Source organism: Streptopelia decaocto (genome assembly GCF_964273445.1).
Source record: "Streptopelia decaocto genome assembly, chromosome: 9".
NCBI classification, from domain to species: Eukaryota; Metazoa; Chordata; class Aves; order Columbiformes; family Columbidae; genus Streptopelia; species Streptopelia decaocto.
The window spans coordinates 18,236,997-18,256,320 of NC_138664.1; the positions used below are offsets into that span (position 1 = coordinate 18,236,997).

General features: G+C 39.4%; 1 protein-coding gene across 5 annotated transcripts in view; it reads left to right on the plus strand.

The window, feature by feature from the left end:
* PEAK1 (pseudopodium enriched atypical kinase 1) overlaps nucleotides 1-17,486 on the plus strand; it is a 110,441-nt gene extending 92,955 nt beyond the window's left edge. For all 5 annotated transcript variants that reach the window (XM_082061174.1, XM_082061172.1, XM_082061176.1 and 2 more), the window contains 2 exons: nucleotides 1,268-2,016; nucleotides 10,112-17,486. In XM_082061174.1, coding sequence (XP_081917300.1) covers nucleotides 1,268-2,016; nucleotides 10,112-11,269 — 1,907 coding nt within the window. In that variant the 3' untranslated portion in view covers nucleotides 11,270-17,486. The remainder of the gene's footprint in view (nucleotides 1-1,267; nucleotides 2,017-10,111) is intronic.
* The last annotated feature ends 1,838 nt before the right edge of the window (nucleotides 17,487-19,324 follow it).

Sequence of the window (19,324 nt, forward strand, 5' to 3'; positions counted from 1 at the left end):
AAGTTTGGTTGAGCATTCCAGTTTGGTCCTCTCTTTACAAAGATTCAGCATATATTATAAATGGTCAAATAGTTGTAGTGTCTTTCTGCTTGCTGTTCCCTTATTAGAAAAGATGCTCAACTGCAATTACAGAAAGCAGCCATTTCATGTCTGCTGTGTTGCAACTGTAAAAATTGGCTTCTTACCTTACCATGACAGTCAATGAACCTCACAGGAGTAGTAGAAAACTTATAAAATAATTCCTCTGAAATAGCAGTTGATTTTTAAGAGTGGTAAAATCTTGTTTTGATATGAGTAACAACCGTTTAATTCTCCCAGTGCAGCAAGTTGGTCATTTGTATTATGTGTTTATTTTTTATTATTCTCTCTAACATTATTGTCATTGATTTATTCTTCATTTCCAAGGACTCTGGCAGTTATAAAACATAATTGTCCTCTCTAAAAACCATCCAAAACACATGATGGGAAGTTTATCTTCCCTAGAAGCACACCAATGTTTGAAACAAGTCTGGCAGTGGAAATCTCATGCTTTCATGTATGAAACCTGCCGTTGGGAATCTCTTGACTGAATCTAGGTCAGGTTATCTATGACCGTAATATTGCCAGCAAAGGCACCCATGGCAAAGAAGAGGAATGTATTAGAGAAAGCTGCGGTCAGGGTGTGGAGAGGAGAGTTTTAAATTGTAGGCTAAAAAATATTTTTAAAATATTTTTGGTTTTGTAATCTTAAATTATGGTCCTCCTGTATGAGTTTACATCAAACAAGATCACCTCACCTGCCAGAGAAGTGCACCTCTCCAATAGTACACAAAGGCACTTAGCAGCATCCACCCATTTGAAGAGGAAGGAAGGAATAATATTACAGTCAACTGACTGCAGAAGGAATTATGGGAAACTGGGTATAGTTACTGAAACTGGAATTTGGCCAGAGTGCAAAAATTGACATTTGATTTTTGCTTGCGCTTTCTGTCATTAATCCCATGTGATGTAAAAAGCCAGCATTGCTCGCACTAAGACTGATTTTAATATATAGGCCATGGTCAAATAAAGTCTGGCTATATGTGACAATATATACATTATGTTGATTTGGTCACTTCGCTTTCTAATTAGTTCATCTTTTCAGGTATGTATTTAGGTGTTCTTCAAGTATTCAGAGGGTTCTAGTCAGCGTATTTTTTTGGCCTTAAACTTCTTTGCAGAATGCAAATGTGAGCAGCAGACGCAAAGTACTTCAATCTTCTATTACTATTATCTTCTTATTACACAGGACAATCCAGAGCAGCCATGATACCTCCCAAACAGCCCAGGCAACCGAAGGGAGCTTTGGATGATGCCATTGCCTTTGGAGGACTAGTAGACCAGGAGACAATGAACAACTTACAGCCGACACCACCTCCACTGCCAAAGAAAACAATTTTGAGAGCTAACACAGAGCCAACTGCCAGAGATCTCCAGAAGCAGGCCCTGGAGAACAACCTGTGCATTGTGGCCAATCCCACCTATGACATTGACACCAACTGGGAAGCCAGCAGCGCCTGCTCTTCGGTCAGCCTGGAGCTTAAGATCCTGGACAATGAGTCAGGAGATTCCTTGGACAGGCCTATAGAAAAACTAAGGGCAACCACCTCAGCAACTAACAGTGTTTCCAGCCTAACCACTATCAGTATTAAGGACCGGTGTTCCAATAGCATGGAGTCTCTAACAGGGAGACGCATCTCACAAACTAAGCAGGGCAAAGGTGTCCAGAAGCCACAAAGGCAAGCACTTTATCGAGGAATTGAAAACCGGGAAGAGGTGGTAGGTAAAATCCGAAGCCTTCATGCTGATTCACTGAAGAAGCTGGCACTTAAATGTGAAGACTTGTTCATGGCCGGACAAAAAGACCAGTTGCGATTCGGGGTGGACAGCTGGTCGGATTTCAGGCTGACGAGTGACAAGCCATGCTGCGAGGCCGGTGACGCAGTTTACTACCCAGCTTCTTATGCAAAAGATCCACTCAACAATTACGCAGTCAAGGTAAGAGGGGCTTGAAAAACCATAACCCTAGACATCAGTGGCAAAGTGTAACAACAACCCTAACCTGCAACACACCCAGTAATAACAGGTCCTACAAATACACGTGTTGCAGCAGCACTGTGTGAAAAGTAAGATTCCTGAGACACAGGCTCTTCCTTCTCTCAAGTACTATTTGTGGCATTGGTATCTGCTGTTTAAGTTTTGTCTGTTTTCATTGCAGATCCAAAATTATCAAAATGAAATCAACACAACTCAGTCTTTACCATGGTCATTGTCTAATGAAATATTGAAAAAAAAAGCTGTATTATTTTAACATGCCAGCAGTTTTTTGGAAACTTGCAATAACAATCTGTCATTTCATCTGCAGATGATACTAAATCATCATTCTTAGTTAAGAAAGACTTCAAATTTTCCATGGTCAGAGCCATGCAATTTTAGATGTGAATTCTAGTCTAATGGATCTTTAAGTTCCTATACAAGGTCTCTTATTTTCACCAGTGTTCATTAGCAGCCTTTCAAAAGCTCTGTCTATTAGTGTTGCCTTACAAGCCACTTGTATATAGGTAATTCTTTCTGAGCACTGTATCTCTAAAGTTCTCAGTGCTCATCTGATAGGATGATAGTGAGAAAGGCAGCTGAGACTCGGAGCTCTGTCAGGCTTCCTCTGCGACCTTGAGCAAATCATTGAACTTCTGACTCCCTCTTGTTGAAACTGAGATAAAACATGGATTACCCAGCACAGGTGTGTGAGGCATAATCGATTATTCCTCATAGAGCATGTCGATGTTCTCAGAAGGGTGGTGCTTTACCGGAACAAAATGTTTTTACCACTCCTGCATGATTGTTTACAAGAAAGATGTAAAAAAAAAAAGGTAAGATGACTGCAACTGATAATGTTCTTCTGAAACTTGGAAAGGCATCTTCTTAAGACAGATTTGTGGGCATAACCATTTGTATTTCTTTAGTTTCCAAGGACCTCTTGAAAATACTCTCCCTCACACTCAGTGAGGAAGACACTCTCACTACACACGTTCTCTCATTTCTTTATAAGCCAAGCAGGACCAGCATATGGGACCACTACTGTCTTTTCATTTTCTCTTTCACATATCTGAAGTGTGATGTGTTCAGCCGAATTGGGTTCTCTTCAGTTGCTGAATCCAAGATACGGTCTTCCTGTTATTTTTGATCAAGTCTTAGAAATACACTTTGAAAGGGCATATGGAGCCACATCTTTGGACAGTGTAAATTTGTGTAGCTCTTTTGAGTTTTGTAGAACTACCCAAGCAACACCGGCTAACAACTCAGACACTTCTGAAGTTCTGTGATTTTAATGTTAGATTGGAGAAAAAAATGTGACAATGGAATTTCAAATTATTGTTCTCTTTGTAGAAAACAAGAGATTCAGCCCCAAAAGGTTCTGAGTCTTAATGCCTAAGTAAAAAAAAAAAAAAAAAAAAAAAAAAAAAATTCAATATTTTATCTCCAAAAGTAGAATTACAAAAAACACTTTTAAAAATTAAGCTTTGACCATTTGCCAGCTGCCAAAGTAAATTTGGAAGAATGAAGGTTTTTGTGCAGATGACTGTACCAGTGCACCTTTACATTCTGGTGGTATCACCAGCAAAAGGTGCTCTAATAAATTTGTTGGAGAACAAGCAAAACTTGTTCTGTTGGTATGGATGGTTGAGGAAATATTGTTTATATGGGTATGTTGTTTCAAAGCATTGTATTATGCTTTTTGCTTCACTCTCACCTAATCTGCTGGTAAACATCCTGTGCAAAAAAGCTGCAGGAAGCCATGCGGAAATTACTTTGACTGAAACTTTTAAAATAAAAATAGTAAATAAGTCACAATCAGAAAATGAATTTTCCAAATGGAAAAAAAAAAAATAGAAGTTCCCTTACAAGAAAGTTCTAGACGCTAAGGTATTTTTCCTTCACTAAGTGAAGTACCATCTTCTAAGTAGTTGGTAGATCTGGGACAATATGGATAAACATTCCTCTGAAACCACAGTCTTATCAGTAATTCCAAACATGTAGTGGAAAGGTTACACTAAAGTAAAAGCAGCAGAGAGCATCAGCTATTTGTACAACGTGGATGGGATGAGTTTGATTTTTAGTATCCTCACACAGACTAAGGCAGGGATGTGACACGGATCTTTAAAAACAAAGTTACTCAGAGTAATAGTTAGACAAGATTAATTACTGTTAGTGATATGGAAGAAACTGCTTCCACTTTCAGTATTAAACTTGCAAGGAAATTACTGTATGATATCATAGACACATATGGAAATCATGATTCAGAGTCCAGAGGAACAACACAGACACAAAAACACCAGCAGAGTCATGGCCTGAAGTATGAGTGTTCTGGCCCGCAGGCACGTGTTGCAATGCAGTCTCAGGCAGGATAACAGGAATTGCAAAGGTGCAAATAGCTCAAAGGAGCAGTTTAAGATTTATTGCTTTATTTGCTACAGAGCAGCAGAAGCTCTTCTAGCAGCAAAACCTTAGGATTTCTGCTAAGGTTCCTGTCCCAAGTATTAATATAAAACAGAGCAATGCAGAAGTAAATAGTATTGGGCTGAATTTGGCTGACAGTTTCCTAGTTGCAGCTGACAATTTTTTTCTAGTGATGTTTAGTTTGTCACAGGGTGCTAAGCTGGTTTTTTTGGTAATTCAGTTTCATGTTGGAGTTTCTTGGCAAGAAGTGTTGTTAAAGGTTCATCCCAGAACTTCATGCTTCAGATCAAAATAAAGCTGTGTGCGTTAAACTTTTAGGCCATTCCAAGTTCAGTCACAGCAGCATAGAATTCTGTATTTTGGCACATCATTAAGAAGCCAATGCTCTATATTTTAAGGCCAGATCAAGAAAATGAGGTCAATCAGAGATCAAACTGGCCTACTTGGAAAACAAGGTTGTGCCAAGAACAAGCTATCAATTTGGGATTAGCAAGCTTTCATTCTACACAGAATTTCATTTGCAGTTGTCCCTCTGTGCAATACAACAAAGTAGCACAGATGGTGCAGTCTTTGTGATCTTCTGTGTTTCTCATTTTCAGCACTCGTAAATTCATTTCCCACAATATTCATCTTACTTTAAGTTCACTGACGCCCTGTAAAATGCATAGGACAGAGTGGAAATGAGATTCCCTGCTGGTAAAGTGGAAGTCAGCTGATGGCACAGTAGGCTACTGGACTCATAAAGGAAAAATAAAAGCTAATGCAGAACAGTTTTTAGCAGCTCTGAAACATCTTGGTTTTTAGGGATGTGGATGGGGCAGAGAAGAGAAAATTGAAATGGCAGGATATAAAGAAACCTGTCCTGTCCCTATAAATGTGATGGAAGTTTAGTTCATATGCATGCACTAAAGATACATTATGATAGTGCTTTCTGGCAAAAAGGAAAATGAAACTTTCTGTTGCTTCATACTCGTATCTCTCCTTTTTTTGTTGTTTTCTCTCATCATATGGATGGGCTTTTTACCAACATTGGTTCATCTTCTGAACAACCAGCTCTTTATCAGCTTTAGAAAGAAGGCTTTCCGAGCCCTTATCAACACCTTTCTTTCAGCTATTATCACATACCATATCTTCATAGCTCAGCCGATTGTATTTCATTAAAGCAAATGGACTGATAGATCCTACCTTCTGTTGGTGTTTTTGTCAACATATTTTCACCTTTTTCTTTACGAAAAAATACCAATTCAACATACTATGTATGTAAAAGGCAACAGGATTTCCATCTAAAGAAGCAGATGACTGTAACAGACAAAAGCTTTTAAAATAATGCAGAAAACCTGGGCCCTATATTTACTCACAGTTTTGACAAAGAATTAACTGTCACAAACAGAAAAGAAGCTCTGAATCTACGCCTTTAGCAATGTATCACAAGCAGTCTAAAACACACTTCCTAAATCTTTTCAAATGTAAATGTAGACTTGGATTGTATAACTTCCTATTACTCAAACCATTTTGGAAATTTTAAATCTTGGTTATTGACATGATAGTTTTAGGTGACAGTGGAGTTATTCCAATATAAAATGCTAGGGTGAGCATTACTACCCATTAATAAACAGTAGCATTCACTAGCATTCAATGTTCTGTTGCAAAATGGTAATTAGAGTTCTGAGTAGATGCAGCAACTCAGAAAATGATAAAATAGTACAAGAAGTTTCTCAGTAAATAAAATTTACATTCTGTAAACTGTCTTTGAACAGATCGATAAGAAAATTTAGTTTGTCTCTACTGTTTTCAGTACATTTTCCCCATTCTAATAAGATATCGGTAAATTGGAATCTGAACTCTGCCATATAAAACCCCAGGACTTATCTGGACTCATGCAGCTGTATTTCACAGCAAAGTTCGGGGGAGCAGCCAGACGCTTCCAGGAACATCAGATTACTGCAGCTCTGTCCTTTAGAAACTGTTCTATGAATTCAGACACGTGTCCGATTTGTCATCACACTCCCAGGGTTTGGGTTCTGTTTCAAGACAGCCTAGCTTTCCATTCCCCTTCTCAACTACTAAGTAGCTAGTGTGTAAATTGTGGTGTTTGTGCAGCCAGCAATTTCATCGGCCTTAACCCAGCTGCCTCTTCCACTTCTCACTTCATGCTGTTTGTAAACAAAACGCAAGAAGCAGAAGATACGTCTCTAATCAGATCTCATCTCACTTGTCTTTGTAGATATTGTATGCGTGTTCATGTACCCATATGCTTGCCTCTGTTAAACAAGAGAAGTAAAAGTGTCTAAAAGCCACCACTATTGGGCATTTGTGGGATTAGAAAATATTGGTGTTTTCTTTGTTGGTTAACTTTAACAGCAGAGGAAGGAGGGTAAAAACTGGTTTGATGAACGCAGTCATTTTAGTATTGATTTTAATCATATTATTTATTCTTTAATCTCCCTTTTGTTGATATAAAGGGAGGCATCTGAAACAAAAACTTGCATGACATTGGGGAAAGTTTGGCTCTCCTGTGGATTCAGACTCTGGAGGGGGCACTGCTCTGAAGGTTTTCATGAACCACAGTAACAATGAAGTTAATAATGTGACTTGTTCACCTTAGGAAGTGTTACAAAGATTATTATATTTAAAGCTCCGTTCTGCTTGGCGCTGGGGAGGTCTCAACTGGAATACTGCATTCCTTATCGGGTTCCACTGTTCAGAGAGATGTAATAAATGGGGAGAATACAGAAAAGAGCAACAAGACTCAGAGGGTTAGGAATAAAGGTAGGAGGAATGAGGGCTGGTTATTTTCAAAAAGAAAGAAATGAAGAGGGGATAAGTTATATTTTCCCAAGTGTAAAGTTAAAATATTAAGGGATGCGAATCAAGATTTTTTTTTTTAATATCAGCTAGGGGAAGAGTTATCAGTTTAATTTGAAGACAAAGAGACTGAGGATTGGATAGCAGGGAGAAAGAGAAAGGAGAAGATAAAGACAACTCTCTTTTGGAGTGTTTTTAGTAGGTTGGAAAGGCATTTCTTAGGAATGATTCAGCTGGCAACATACAATCACATTTGCCTTTCAGGCCAATTCTGCTGGCTCAGAGGAAAAGGGAATGGGTGCAAAGGCCCTAACAGCTGAATCCCTCTTGGTGCCCCTGTGCACAGCCAGTCATCTCTAAATTAGAAGGAAGCATTAACCACATCTCCAGAGGCCTGTGAAAGTACACTTTTGTACTGTGGCAATTCTAGGATTGGCAGTATTTTCTAAAACGAGTGAACCAGGGATGATTTTGAGAGGTGCAAAGCCTATCTCCTGTTATTTTAACTGAAATTCCAGTAATAAATTTGAGAGCCCTTTTCTGAAATAAGTAGGAAAAAGAGGCTGCCTAGGACTAAAATCAGAAATAAGTCTCAATGCCTTTGCTTTTCCTTTTCTATAGGTGAGGAGAAATCCTTTTCTTAAACTTTTTTAAAGGCTTTGTATTCACCAAATTGAGAAGTTCTAATTGGTTTAAGAGCAAATAGTCTGGATTATATATTTCTAATATAATATAATTTTTAGCTGGCAGGTGGCATTAGATATCCTCTGTGGGTAACATGAAATATAGTACAACAGCTAAAGGAAAGTACTTCTTTTGCACTTATCAGTAAGTAAGCTTGACCTTATAAACTAATTCTGAAAGAGTTTAATTTTATTTTGGATTAGGTCAGTTAAGTATTTTTGAAAACTAAAGTCTGGATTATGACACACTGAACCTTTTCTGCAGCTGGAATTGATTATCCCCACGGCTGGCCAGACAAGAAAAAAGCCATGGACTCAAAGGGCACAGAAGACAAAACTATTCTCATTTTCCTTAATGCTGTTCTCCCAATCAGATTTGATACACACTGGTAGTCTATACACCACCGTCCTATTTCTGTCTTCTGTGCAGTATTAAGTCTTCAATGTATCTGAGGGCTTCAGTCTCCAAGACAATCAGCTGGCATTTTCCTTTCATGGATATTCAAAGGTTAATGCTGTATTTTTGCTGTATTTTTAAAAACTTTTGTAACCTTGAGAGAAGGGGGTGGACACTTTCCACTAATAACTCACTTCACCTCTAACAGTATAAAACACATTTGAAAATTTAAATTGGCAAGAGGCACTGTGCGAAGAGGGTAACTATCAACATTTCCAGACGATTACTTTCCTCTCTTAAATAAAATTGACTAGAAAACGCATTTTTCACATTTGTCTTGTTTGTGCATGGCAGTTATAAACAGGCAGTTTAAGCTGTAGTGTGCATAATACATAGGAAAATGTGAATGCTTGTGAAGTATGGAACTATGCACAGTATAAAAGACAGGAGGAAAATCAAAACACTGTGCTTTTCTGATCACCAAGCATAAAAGGCTAAATCTCCCATTAAACTATTTATTTCTTAATCACATAAGCACATAAAAGATGAAAAGTAAGTTTATAACTTACCTGAGAATGGGAAAAAACAAGAAATGAGAAGTCACCTTATGCTTATATTTAGTATGAGATCTGAGCTCCTTGGTTGGTGTGACTGTGTAGAACTAGTGCTGACTCTTACTAACCTTAGTTATCTGGCTTTCATTTGCTTTCAGAGATGAGCTATGGGAAGCTGTAACTTCATCTGAAAAGAGATGTCTTCTATTTTCTCTTCCTCTGAGTTTTGCAGTTAAGACCTGTTGGTGCATTATCATACAATCAGTATATGCCTGAGAACAGAGGCCCTGATAGAGGTTGTCCAGTGGCTGTTGTAAGGGGGTTAGAGCTGCCATTTGTTATGGCAGTGTGAGCAATTAATAAGGATAATTATTATGGTGATAATGTACATATCAATAAGGTTTTTCTGGACAGAAATTAAGTACAGCTATATATGGCAAAATAAAAACACATACTTAGGATCTTGACAAATTATTGAAAGCAATCAAGGTACCACGTTCTAATGAGTTTCCATTCATCACCTGAGCCACATCAAGTGTGCTTGCCAACAGCCCCTGCCATGCACACACAGCCCCCTTACTGCAGATATGATGTCTTAGCTTGACACAGCTGCAGCAAAGAGATTTCAGTTTCCAGTTACAGTAGGCAGAGTGTGCATGCAGCCCCTTAAGTCAGCTGATGGGTGGTAATGTGTTATGCCATGCTCAGTTCCGTGCAATCATTTGATCATGTCCTCGAATATTCTATGCATGTTTCTTTGTATCTCCTGTTGCTATTGATTATTTTTATCTTGCTCAAGCTTCACAAAAAGCTGAGAGAAGGAACACAAAATAAAATGATATGATAAGCAAGTAAATGTAAAGTAAGCTTCACTGTGAATTTACCATATATCGGCTGCTATTCTGACTAAAAGGACAACCTGCCTGAACTATATTTTCCACTGAATAATATATGCACGGGGAGGGTTGCCCACAGATATTGGTCTGCAGTTGCTTACTATTCAATGGAATCTGTTTGTGTTCATTAAATTAGTCTGCCAAGGTCAGTTTAGTGAAAAAAAAGAATCAGTGTTCATGTTTAGGGCTGGACTGTGGATACCCATCAAAAAGGTATCAATTAAAAAAAAAAAAAAAAAGCCCTATATAGAATTTATAAATTTAAGAGTTATGTCTGTTCTGTTTATTTTCTTCCCCCAGATTTGTAAGAGCAAAGCTAAGGAATCCCAGCAGTATTATCACAGCCTATCTATCCGGCAGAGTCTGGCTATCAACTTCAACATCCAACAGGACTGTGGCCACTTCCTTGCTGAAGTTCCAGTTCGTCTCCTTCCGTGGGAGAACGCTGATGCACCAGAGGTGGAAGAAGAAGAGCAGGAAGAAGAGGACCAAGAGATAGAGCAAAAGAACAGGGACACTCCTTCCGGTACAGAGGCTTCACAGAAAGACAGCTCAAGCAACCAGGGGACCATCAGCAAGCCACGCAGCCGCGTTGTGGTCATCACCCGGGAAGTCCCATACTTAACAGTGGCTGACTTTGTGCGAGAATCTGCGCCCCGCCATGCAAAAAGCCCAGATTTATATGAGAGGCAGGTATGTCTACTCCTTTTACAGCTGTGTTTGGGCCTGGAGCACCTGAAACCCTATCATATCACACATTGTGATCTGCGGTTAGAGAACCTGCTGCTGGTTCATTCCAGACCTGGAGGCAGCCCTCTGAGCTCAGAGTCCATGGAGCCCAGCCCCAACACTGCTTGCCCAGCCAGGTTAATAGTGAGCAATTTCTCCCAGGCCAAGCAAAAGAGTCATATGGTAGATCCTGAGGTCCTACGGGATCAGTCACGCCTGGCTCCAGAAATCATCACGGCAACGCAGTACAAGAAGTGTGATGAGTTCCAGACTGGCATCCTTATCTATGAAATGCTGCACTTACCCAATCCCTTTGACGAAAATCCAGAGCTGAAGGAGAAGGAGTATACTCGTGCTGATCTTCCCAAGATCCCTTGCCGTTCACTCTATTCTCAAGGGCTTCAGCAACTTGCCAGCTGCCTGCTGAATCCCAACCCTTCAGAGAGGATCCTGATATCAGAAGCCAAGGGAATCCTTCAGTGTTTGCTTTGGGGTCCACGTGAGGACTTGTTCCATGCTCTGAGTACATCTTCCAACCCTGCCCGGAAAGATGCTGTACTTCAGAACTGGCTGGATATCAAAAGGACGCTGCTGATGATCAAGTTTGCAGAGAAGTCCTTGGACAGGGACTGTGGAATTATTCTGGAAGACTGGCTTTGTTGTCAGTACCTGGCTTTTGCCACTATAGACTCACTCCATCGCATTGTGAGAATCATGCAGCAGCACTAGCTTGTAGAGCCTGTTGCTTTTCATGAAGCACCCCCCACCTCCACCCCCTCACTCCAGCCTGCCCTAGGGCTCACGCTTTGAACAAGTGGTTAAAGAAAGCCTAGATAGCACAGCCAGCAACTCTGAGCAAACAGGTTCTAATTGGAGAAATTGCATCCTTTACTCGATACAACAGAAACTTTACTTTTTTGCCAGGCCTGTTAGAGATTAATTATATGTACATGACTGCATTTGGAACAGACAGTATGTAACTGAATTAATATCTGGCTGAAAAGGAGAGCAAACTTTGATACCACTATTTCTACCACTGCAGTAAACAAATTGCCCTCCTCTTCTGGGTAGCCTCTGTCATTTCCATGTGTAGCACTAGTTAGTGAATAGCAGTGACCATAAGCAGAAAAGGATTAGTTGTAAACGTGAGAGGAATGATCCACCATGCCACTCAATTGCTTCTATTCTACATACCGCACAAATTTTTCTCTCAGCTTAGTCGGTCCCCCACAAGTGGGCTGGACTCCTTTCCTTTGGTCTCAACCAGATTCTGGTGTTTCTCTTACACTTTACACCTTCCCTGCTCAGAGATGGATATCATGCTGACTGCAGCAAATGTCAGTGGGCAGTAAGCATCTTCCCTCCTGCTCTCCCTCTGACTCACCACCTACCCATATCCTTTCTAACCACGGATCTGTGATTTCAACAATGCTGCCTTAACCAGACCATTACCCCTAGCTTAAGACCTCTGCATTGAAAAGCAGAATATGCACACTTTGTCTATCCCATTTCCTACATGACATTCACCGGTCTGGACTGTTGATGTACTGTAGCTATAACCACATTTATACAAGAACAATACAACACACAGTGGTCAATTGAGATTCCCTTTCCATTGCAGAAGGCATGAAAGCCTGACCTGAAATGGATAGGACACGTATAACCTTCTCTGACAATCGCTGCTATGAATCAGAAATGAAAATAACAGCCACCTCTTCTGTTTTATCTTGGTTTGCTCTTGTCACTTGTACCATATTGCAAAGTGGGACTGAAATTGGCTCTGCTGGTATGTTGGCAGGAAATAGAAATGTTTAGAGCTTGTCTGTGTGTAGCTAACAGGCCACATGGAAACATTTTCACTGCACACACAGCTCTCTGAAGGGTAAAAACAAGGGGGCAAAAACACTTGTTTAATTATTGAGGGAGCTGTTAAGTTTGGCAGCCACAACTAACAGTATCATGATCCGTTTTTCCAACAGTGGTGTTTGGCGGCCTGTCTCTCGCCTGTTGTAACTAGTCTTTTCTAATGTTGCTATAGACAACACCCTAAAAATGGAATATTGTCAGAATAGCTCAAAGAACATTGCAGACAGAGTTTTGGACGAGAGCAGGAATTAGTGAGGATTAAAGAGAGACGGAATTTTTTTAAAACTCAACCTGAAGGAGCTTTTCCTCTTTGTGAGGCCGCTGCTGACTTCCTTCCCTGACCCGACGGCCGTTTCCCATGGAACCTCTGCAGTTGTACAGACGGTATCTTTGCTCGGTATTGCTAGACTCGGAATTGTGTCCTGAATCACTCTGAAGAACTGATCTGGATGCAGGGGAAAAAAGGGATACTGAATATTCTGACTGGGTGATGGAAAGCAGACAGCCCTAGTTATGAGCCTGTGCTTCTCTCCTATGGATCTATGTGCAATTCTTGTATGTATTTTTTTAAAGCTGTACATTACAGTGTTCACTTTACACACCAGCCTTTACCTAATGCTAGATCTGCAGCCCCTTCCTTTACTTTCCTGGCACATAAATGCACAGATATCAATGTGTTCTTTTTATGGATTGATGTTTCATTTTAATTGTTAAAACTGTGAGGAATCAATTCACTTCAGCCTTGAAACAAATAGCCACTTTATACAGCATATGCATGCTTGGACCAGATGCATGGAAACTGAACAAACAGTCCTGCAGGCTTAAAGTCAGCAAAACTAGCTCTGGATCCACACCGTACATTTGGAGGGGTTGAAATGTCTATATTATTCTTTTCTGACATCTATCACAGCTAAGCTGAGTAGTGTGTGGAAGCCTACATCGATTGTGCTGTAGTATATAGACTGTCGTCGTGACCTTTCTACAGATTTTTTTTCTGAAACTTCTGATTATTATTCTTTTGTTTGATTCACCTGTATCAGTGAAGGATCAGGCAACGATGAGGATAATATATTTTAATGTGATATATTTTTTTCTTTCTCTCTTTGGCAAAAAGGTTAGGATGGCAGCATTGATGCAGAAAAAGACTGTGTTGAAAGCCCAAGTGCAATGTATGTAGTTGAGGTACTTCCACAATATCAGGAAAGAAAGTTTCTACGCTAGTGCTGAGCAGCTCGTAGAAGGACCTTTACTAAGCATCACACATGTTCAATGCAGCCCTGCTTTATCTGGACACAGGAGGGCAATGCTCTCATAGCTTAAATACACTGAGCATGGCAAGCCACTCGCGTGCTATCTGCTAGTAGTCACAATGTGTTGAGCTATGAGCTTCTTGTTCTCCATAGTTTGGTTTTGTGTTTATTTCGTAGTGTGTATGTGCACATAACTTCTCACCTAACTCAGATAGGCTGTACAAGCAATTCTTGAACCACTTGCCGTTGCAGTGGGCTCATTCCTTGAAGCCGGTAGGTGTTTCCGTGTTTACGGACACGTGTTCTCAGTGTCACTTTCACGTTGACACGCACATGCAAAGTTGAATTTTGAATGTTTTACAACCATACGTATTTAATGCAGCTGGTCCGAAGCCTTTGTATCTCTAGCTATCTAATTTCAGTTTGTATCTTTTATGATGAACCAATATTCATTTTAGCTCTGCAATATAATCAAGCATGGATAGATGTTCACCAGTCTCTTTCTTGTGCAGCACTGGGTAAACTTTAGCAATTTGTAATGCTGTGTGGTTTTTTTTTTCTTTAAAAAGGAAAGAATGGTCAAAGTAGTCAAACACAATCTGGCCTGAGCTATTCCTCGGGGAGCTCGAGGCTGACTTTGCAGATATGCCCGTAACTGATGATTGTAACTGCATTTGTGGTGGTTCTCCATCCTGGCAACAGATTGTGCCACATAAATATCTGAGAATGTATGCATTAAACTGATTGTAAACAAATCCTAAGAATGCTACAGCATAATTGCTAAGCAAAAGGAAAAAAACCCGCTCTGTTTGTAACTGGGATCCTGTGTAAGACAGGAACAAAACCCCTGGCTGTGCATGTTGTAACTTACTTGAATATATGCACAGATCTTGAATTTTTTTTTAGCAATGTCGCACTTTCAGTTGAGCTCAAGAAATAGGAAGAGCTGCAAATCTAAGGTAACAGTATTGACTGTAAATATATATTTTTCTATTAATAAAAGCTGTAATTCAAATATTTTTAACATGAACTCTAAAGATTTTTCCAGTGGAAACTGATTTCTGGAAAAATCAAATGCTTGTTTGAAGAAATATGATGAGTGGTTTCTGATACCATTAGAGCCATTAAAAACCTCTCTACTGTTACAGAGAGAGCACAGTGATTGGATTCACAATGTTTAGTGCCTTGTCAAAAAAAGTATCTGGTCAGTTGGTGGAAATCCTATTTTCATAATAGCCCTAGAAATAAAGTTGCTCGCATTAAGATGCAGAAGAGTTTACAAAATTAATTGCTGTACTTTGTATGAGACCGAGTTGATTTGATTTGGGAGTTTATGTGAACAAGTTCCTTTAAGTTGCTTGTAGTACAGCATAAACCTTGAAGTAACAAAATTCTTGGCTTTCAAATTTGGGATCTACACAGGGAGAATAATAGTGGATAACAAGCCAATTGGTCTAGACTGACCACAGCATGGACAGAAGCCTATTGCTTTGACAATCTACTGCAGACACCCAGCTTCTAGGAGATGAGGAACCCGATTAGTCTGGAAGAAGTGCCGAAGGTAAGATGTGCTGCTTCTGCTGTATGTAGGTAAGGGATGTGCTGCACACCATACTCCATGGTGTGAAATACAAACCACTGTTAAAACAGGACTTCTAAAAAAAACTACTCCTGAGACGTTATGGAAAATGGTTTTGTTTTCTAGTTCTTAAGTGGGAGTTACTTATTCACTAATTGTCTTTCAAACCTCAGATCCGATCCAGTCAATATGCATAACCAGGTGAATATAAAGAGGATATACTAGTCAAAACTTGCCTACAAATTTTCAGGAATGAGGGAATGTAGAATTTTATTCTGGAGCCTCTGGAATGTCCAAATATAGAAGCCTGGCCTCACTTCAGTATTCAGACATGATGAAATCAAAAACTCAAGCTAGGATATCATGTTGCTGGCTCACAGACAAGAATGCATGTAGCGTTTACAGCAATGTTCCACCTTAGATCTTTTATGTTCCACACATCCCAGGAGCATCCACAAGGTATGAATTAATCATCTTGACATTTTTACACAGGAGAATTCCTACATAATAGAGAGAAAAATATATTATTTAAATAAATCACGTGCATTAGGGTTCAGCTACTTGGAGGATTTATTCACACTGTTGGTCCTTAACTTTAGCACGCAAAAATAAAAGTTGCTGCTGAAATAACGTATATTTCGCAGTTCTTGTGCTGAGATGGCCCATCTAAATGATTTTTTTGTTTGTAATAGCAATTACAATCATATGTAACTATAAATGAAATAGTCCCGTCTTTATTTAAATCAATTGTAACTTTTCTGAGGGATACAATGAAAACTGAATCAGACATTCTAATGCACCTTCCTTTACCCAAATAGGAACTAAGCTGCTTCTCTGTAGACACAGTACATGACTATTATTCCCTGTATGACTGGGCCATCTATTTTACTCTGATTTTGCAGAGGTAGCATTGGTTCTGCTAAAACTCCTGTAAAACCTATAGCACCATCAGAGCCCTTCAGGCCATGCAGAGAGAGATGTGATTATGATTTAGTTATGCAGTAAGACAATATCAAAGTAGTGCAGAAGAGAATTTTAAATACTTTTATAAAAATACATCTGTGGAAATATTTGATAAACAACTATCTGGATTCCAAACACTTCAAGACAGAAATAAAAAATACCATTCAAAAGGAATAGTGGGGACAAATTTCTTTAGGGCACCCTCAGCTCCAAAAGGAGAAGTCTTTCCCTCTGCTGTGTTGCAGAGAATTTCTAGTAGACAGGTGTATGGATTTTATTATTCACCTGGATGCAGTATTAGAAGGATGGTGATTTTGAATAGACATAGAATGTAATTTCAGTAATTTCCTGTAAGTCTCCGTGCATTGGTGCTCCACTCAGCATTTAGTTGGAAACCACAGAATGCTTGCAGACCAAGCAGAGTTGCCAGTGAGGAATGAAATACTCAACTTACCTGGACATTTACCACTCTACAGAATTTGAGAATTTGGTTTGTACTTCAGACTATAAAGATTTATTTTTTTTCCATAAATCCAAGGGGAAGATTTCAGGGATTTAGAAGAGGTTGGAACTTTTTTTTATATGGAGGAAATATTTGTTCTCATATATATATATATATATATAGATAGATATGCATACATATATATATGAGTGCGTGTGGCATGTTTTAATATATATGTATGTATATGAATTTTTGTATCCCAAAGTATTCTTTGCCCCTTTTTTTTCTTGAAAATATATATATTATATATTGTATATATAATATATATTTAAGAGTGTGTAAATTTTAATGTAGCCATTTCATAAATAACAGCTCTTCAAAAAGATTCAAAAAGCTTCTGTTTCTTTGTCCTTTGGCTTGTTGGTATTAGAAGGTATTGCAGTTGAAATCATTGGGTTTTTTTCTTTTAAAACTTAATTATGCTGAGCATTTAAGAATGTGTTCTTGTTTTTAATAAAAGGAGGAAATTTATTTTTAAATTAGGGAGTCCAAAATTGATGGACTTTTATAAATGGGATTTCTTTAAATCCCTTGAATAAGGGATTTTTTATTATTATTATTTCAACTCCATTCTTGTGGGTAATTTGTATTTGGAATTCCTGGCTGCATTGCTTTATCTGGTGCTCATATTGATATTTACACGTTTTTATATAAATAAGTATACAAACTTCAAGCCTTTGTGATCAGGGGCAGTTACACTCTGGTTTGCTGTGGTACTTTGCTGTGTACTCTGTGGCATTCATGTTACTGTGTAAATAAACTAGGTTTATTACACTTAAAATCAAACTTGCAGTTGTCTCATTTTTCTCTCTTCCTAGGCAAGAGGACAAAATGCGTATTTCTGAGGATAATGCACGTGGCAAGTCCAGCAAAAGCTTTTGCTACAAGAATAGCTGGCTGGTTTGCAGCAGCAGGCAGCGTGCAAGCATTGCAGACAGCAACTGGATAGGCTGATGAGACTGTGCAGTCACCTCCAGCCATGTCACCACAGTGGCCGGGCATCCCAGACACGGGAATTGCCAGTGCTTGGGACACTGTGCCACCTGCCACTGCTGGTGTTTTCCCCAGCAGTGTCACTGCAGCTAGCACCATTTAAGCTCCATCTGGACAAGTGGCAGCAGCAGACGAAAAATAAACCGGCTACCAGCAGCTGCTGTTGATTGAACCAGTGTCTTGTAAGGCCTTCTTGGAGTGAGGTGACTTGACACATTAATGAAAATGGAGACAGCCACATGTCCACACCGTCACTAAAGGAGCTGAGCCGAAGTTAGCAATTTCTCTAGTGTGGATAGGGCTTAAATGACCTGCTGTGAAGGAATAAAATGACTCTTAAGTCAAATTTTTATATGCCGTGACAAAGCAGGATGCCTCTAAGGCAGTCATCCACAGTGGAATTAATTTTGTGTCTGATCCGTTACCTTGAAGCATACAGCCTGATGGAGGGTCGGTGAAAAACAGATGGGATAATATGCATCTTCCATGATCATGCAGACACACTTCAGTGGCGGTGAGATCAAACAGCTCAATTTTGTACCCAGATTTGATAAGCAGCAATTGGTGGCTGCAGATGCTGATTTATTAGCATAGAACAGATGACACCGTATATGTCGGAGCAATGCTGTGCTTCTGCATTACAATCACACTGCTCACAAATACTCTTTTAAGAGGGATTTGTTCTCACAGTTACAGTGACTTTGCACAGGTATGTCATCAATCTCAACGTGATCAGAATTAGTGGTTCTAGTGTAGTAGTGTAACTACTACAGGCCTTTTGCATTTATTCCTTAGACACTGTTTCAAAGCCTTTCAATACTGTCCTACTCCTTTCTAAAAATACAAAGCTGACTCCAGAGGTATCAGTAAACACACAACTTGTTCAACAGCCTGACACCTTTTTTGGCTTTGCCAGAATAATCCCTGTTCACTTCAACGAAGTGCCATGGATTTACCTAAACAGAATTAGATTATGCCATTTGTCAGTGGCAATCATCACTGTGGAGAGAAAAGATATTAAAAAATAGACTGAAACCTTGTCAAGACATGATAATTATACTAGTTTAACTAAAATCTGTTTGAAATTAATTTAGTTATGTCAGTGCAAACTCTCTTGTGGATGTCCTTAAGCGGTTGCTGTCTGGCATTCTCATTTCAGCTTGTGCCAGACATGAATGCAAGTGAAGCCAACAGATGCCTCGTTTCAGCTGATGCAAGAATGTCTGTATCAGGTTTTTCACCAACTCAGAAATTCACCTTATGGTAGATGGGCCAGAAGGAACTATGTTCCTCTACGTGATAAACCTTTATTTTCTAGAAAAGTTCCGTGCATCACTTGAGCCCTGCAGGCTGGTTCTTTCACCAATGTTAGTGAGCTTCTATGCTGCCATATTAGGAATCACCATCCTTATCCAGCAGTGGTTTTAACCAGAATCAGAAGCAGCTAGCTAACAAGGCAAACCGCTCAAGCTGAACACTTGCCACAATCTATCCTGCAGAGAAGGGCTGTCTTTTCTTTTCAACATGGAGCTGAGACTCCTAGCTCTGCGGAGAAATATGTGCATTAAAACACTGTGTTGGGCCTTCAAATCCACTGCGCTCCACTTGGAATTGCTTCTGCTGTCACAGAA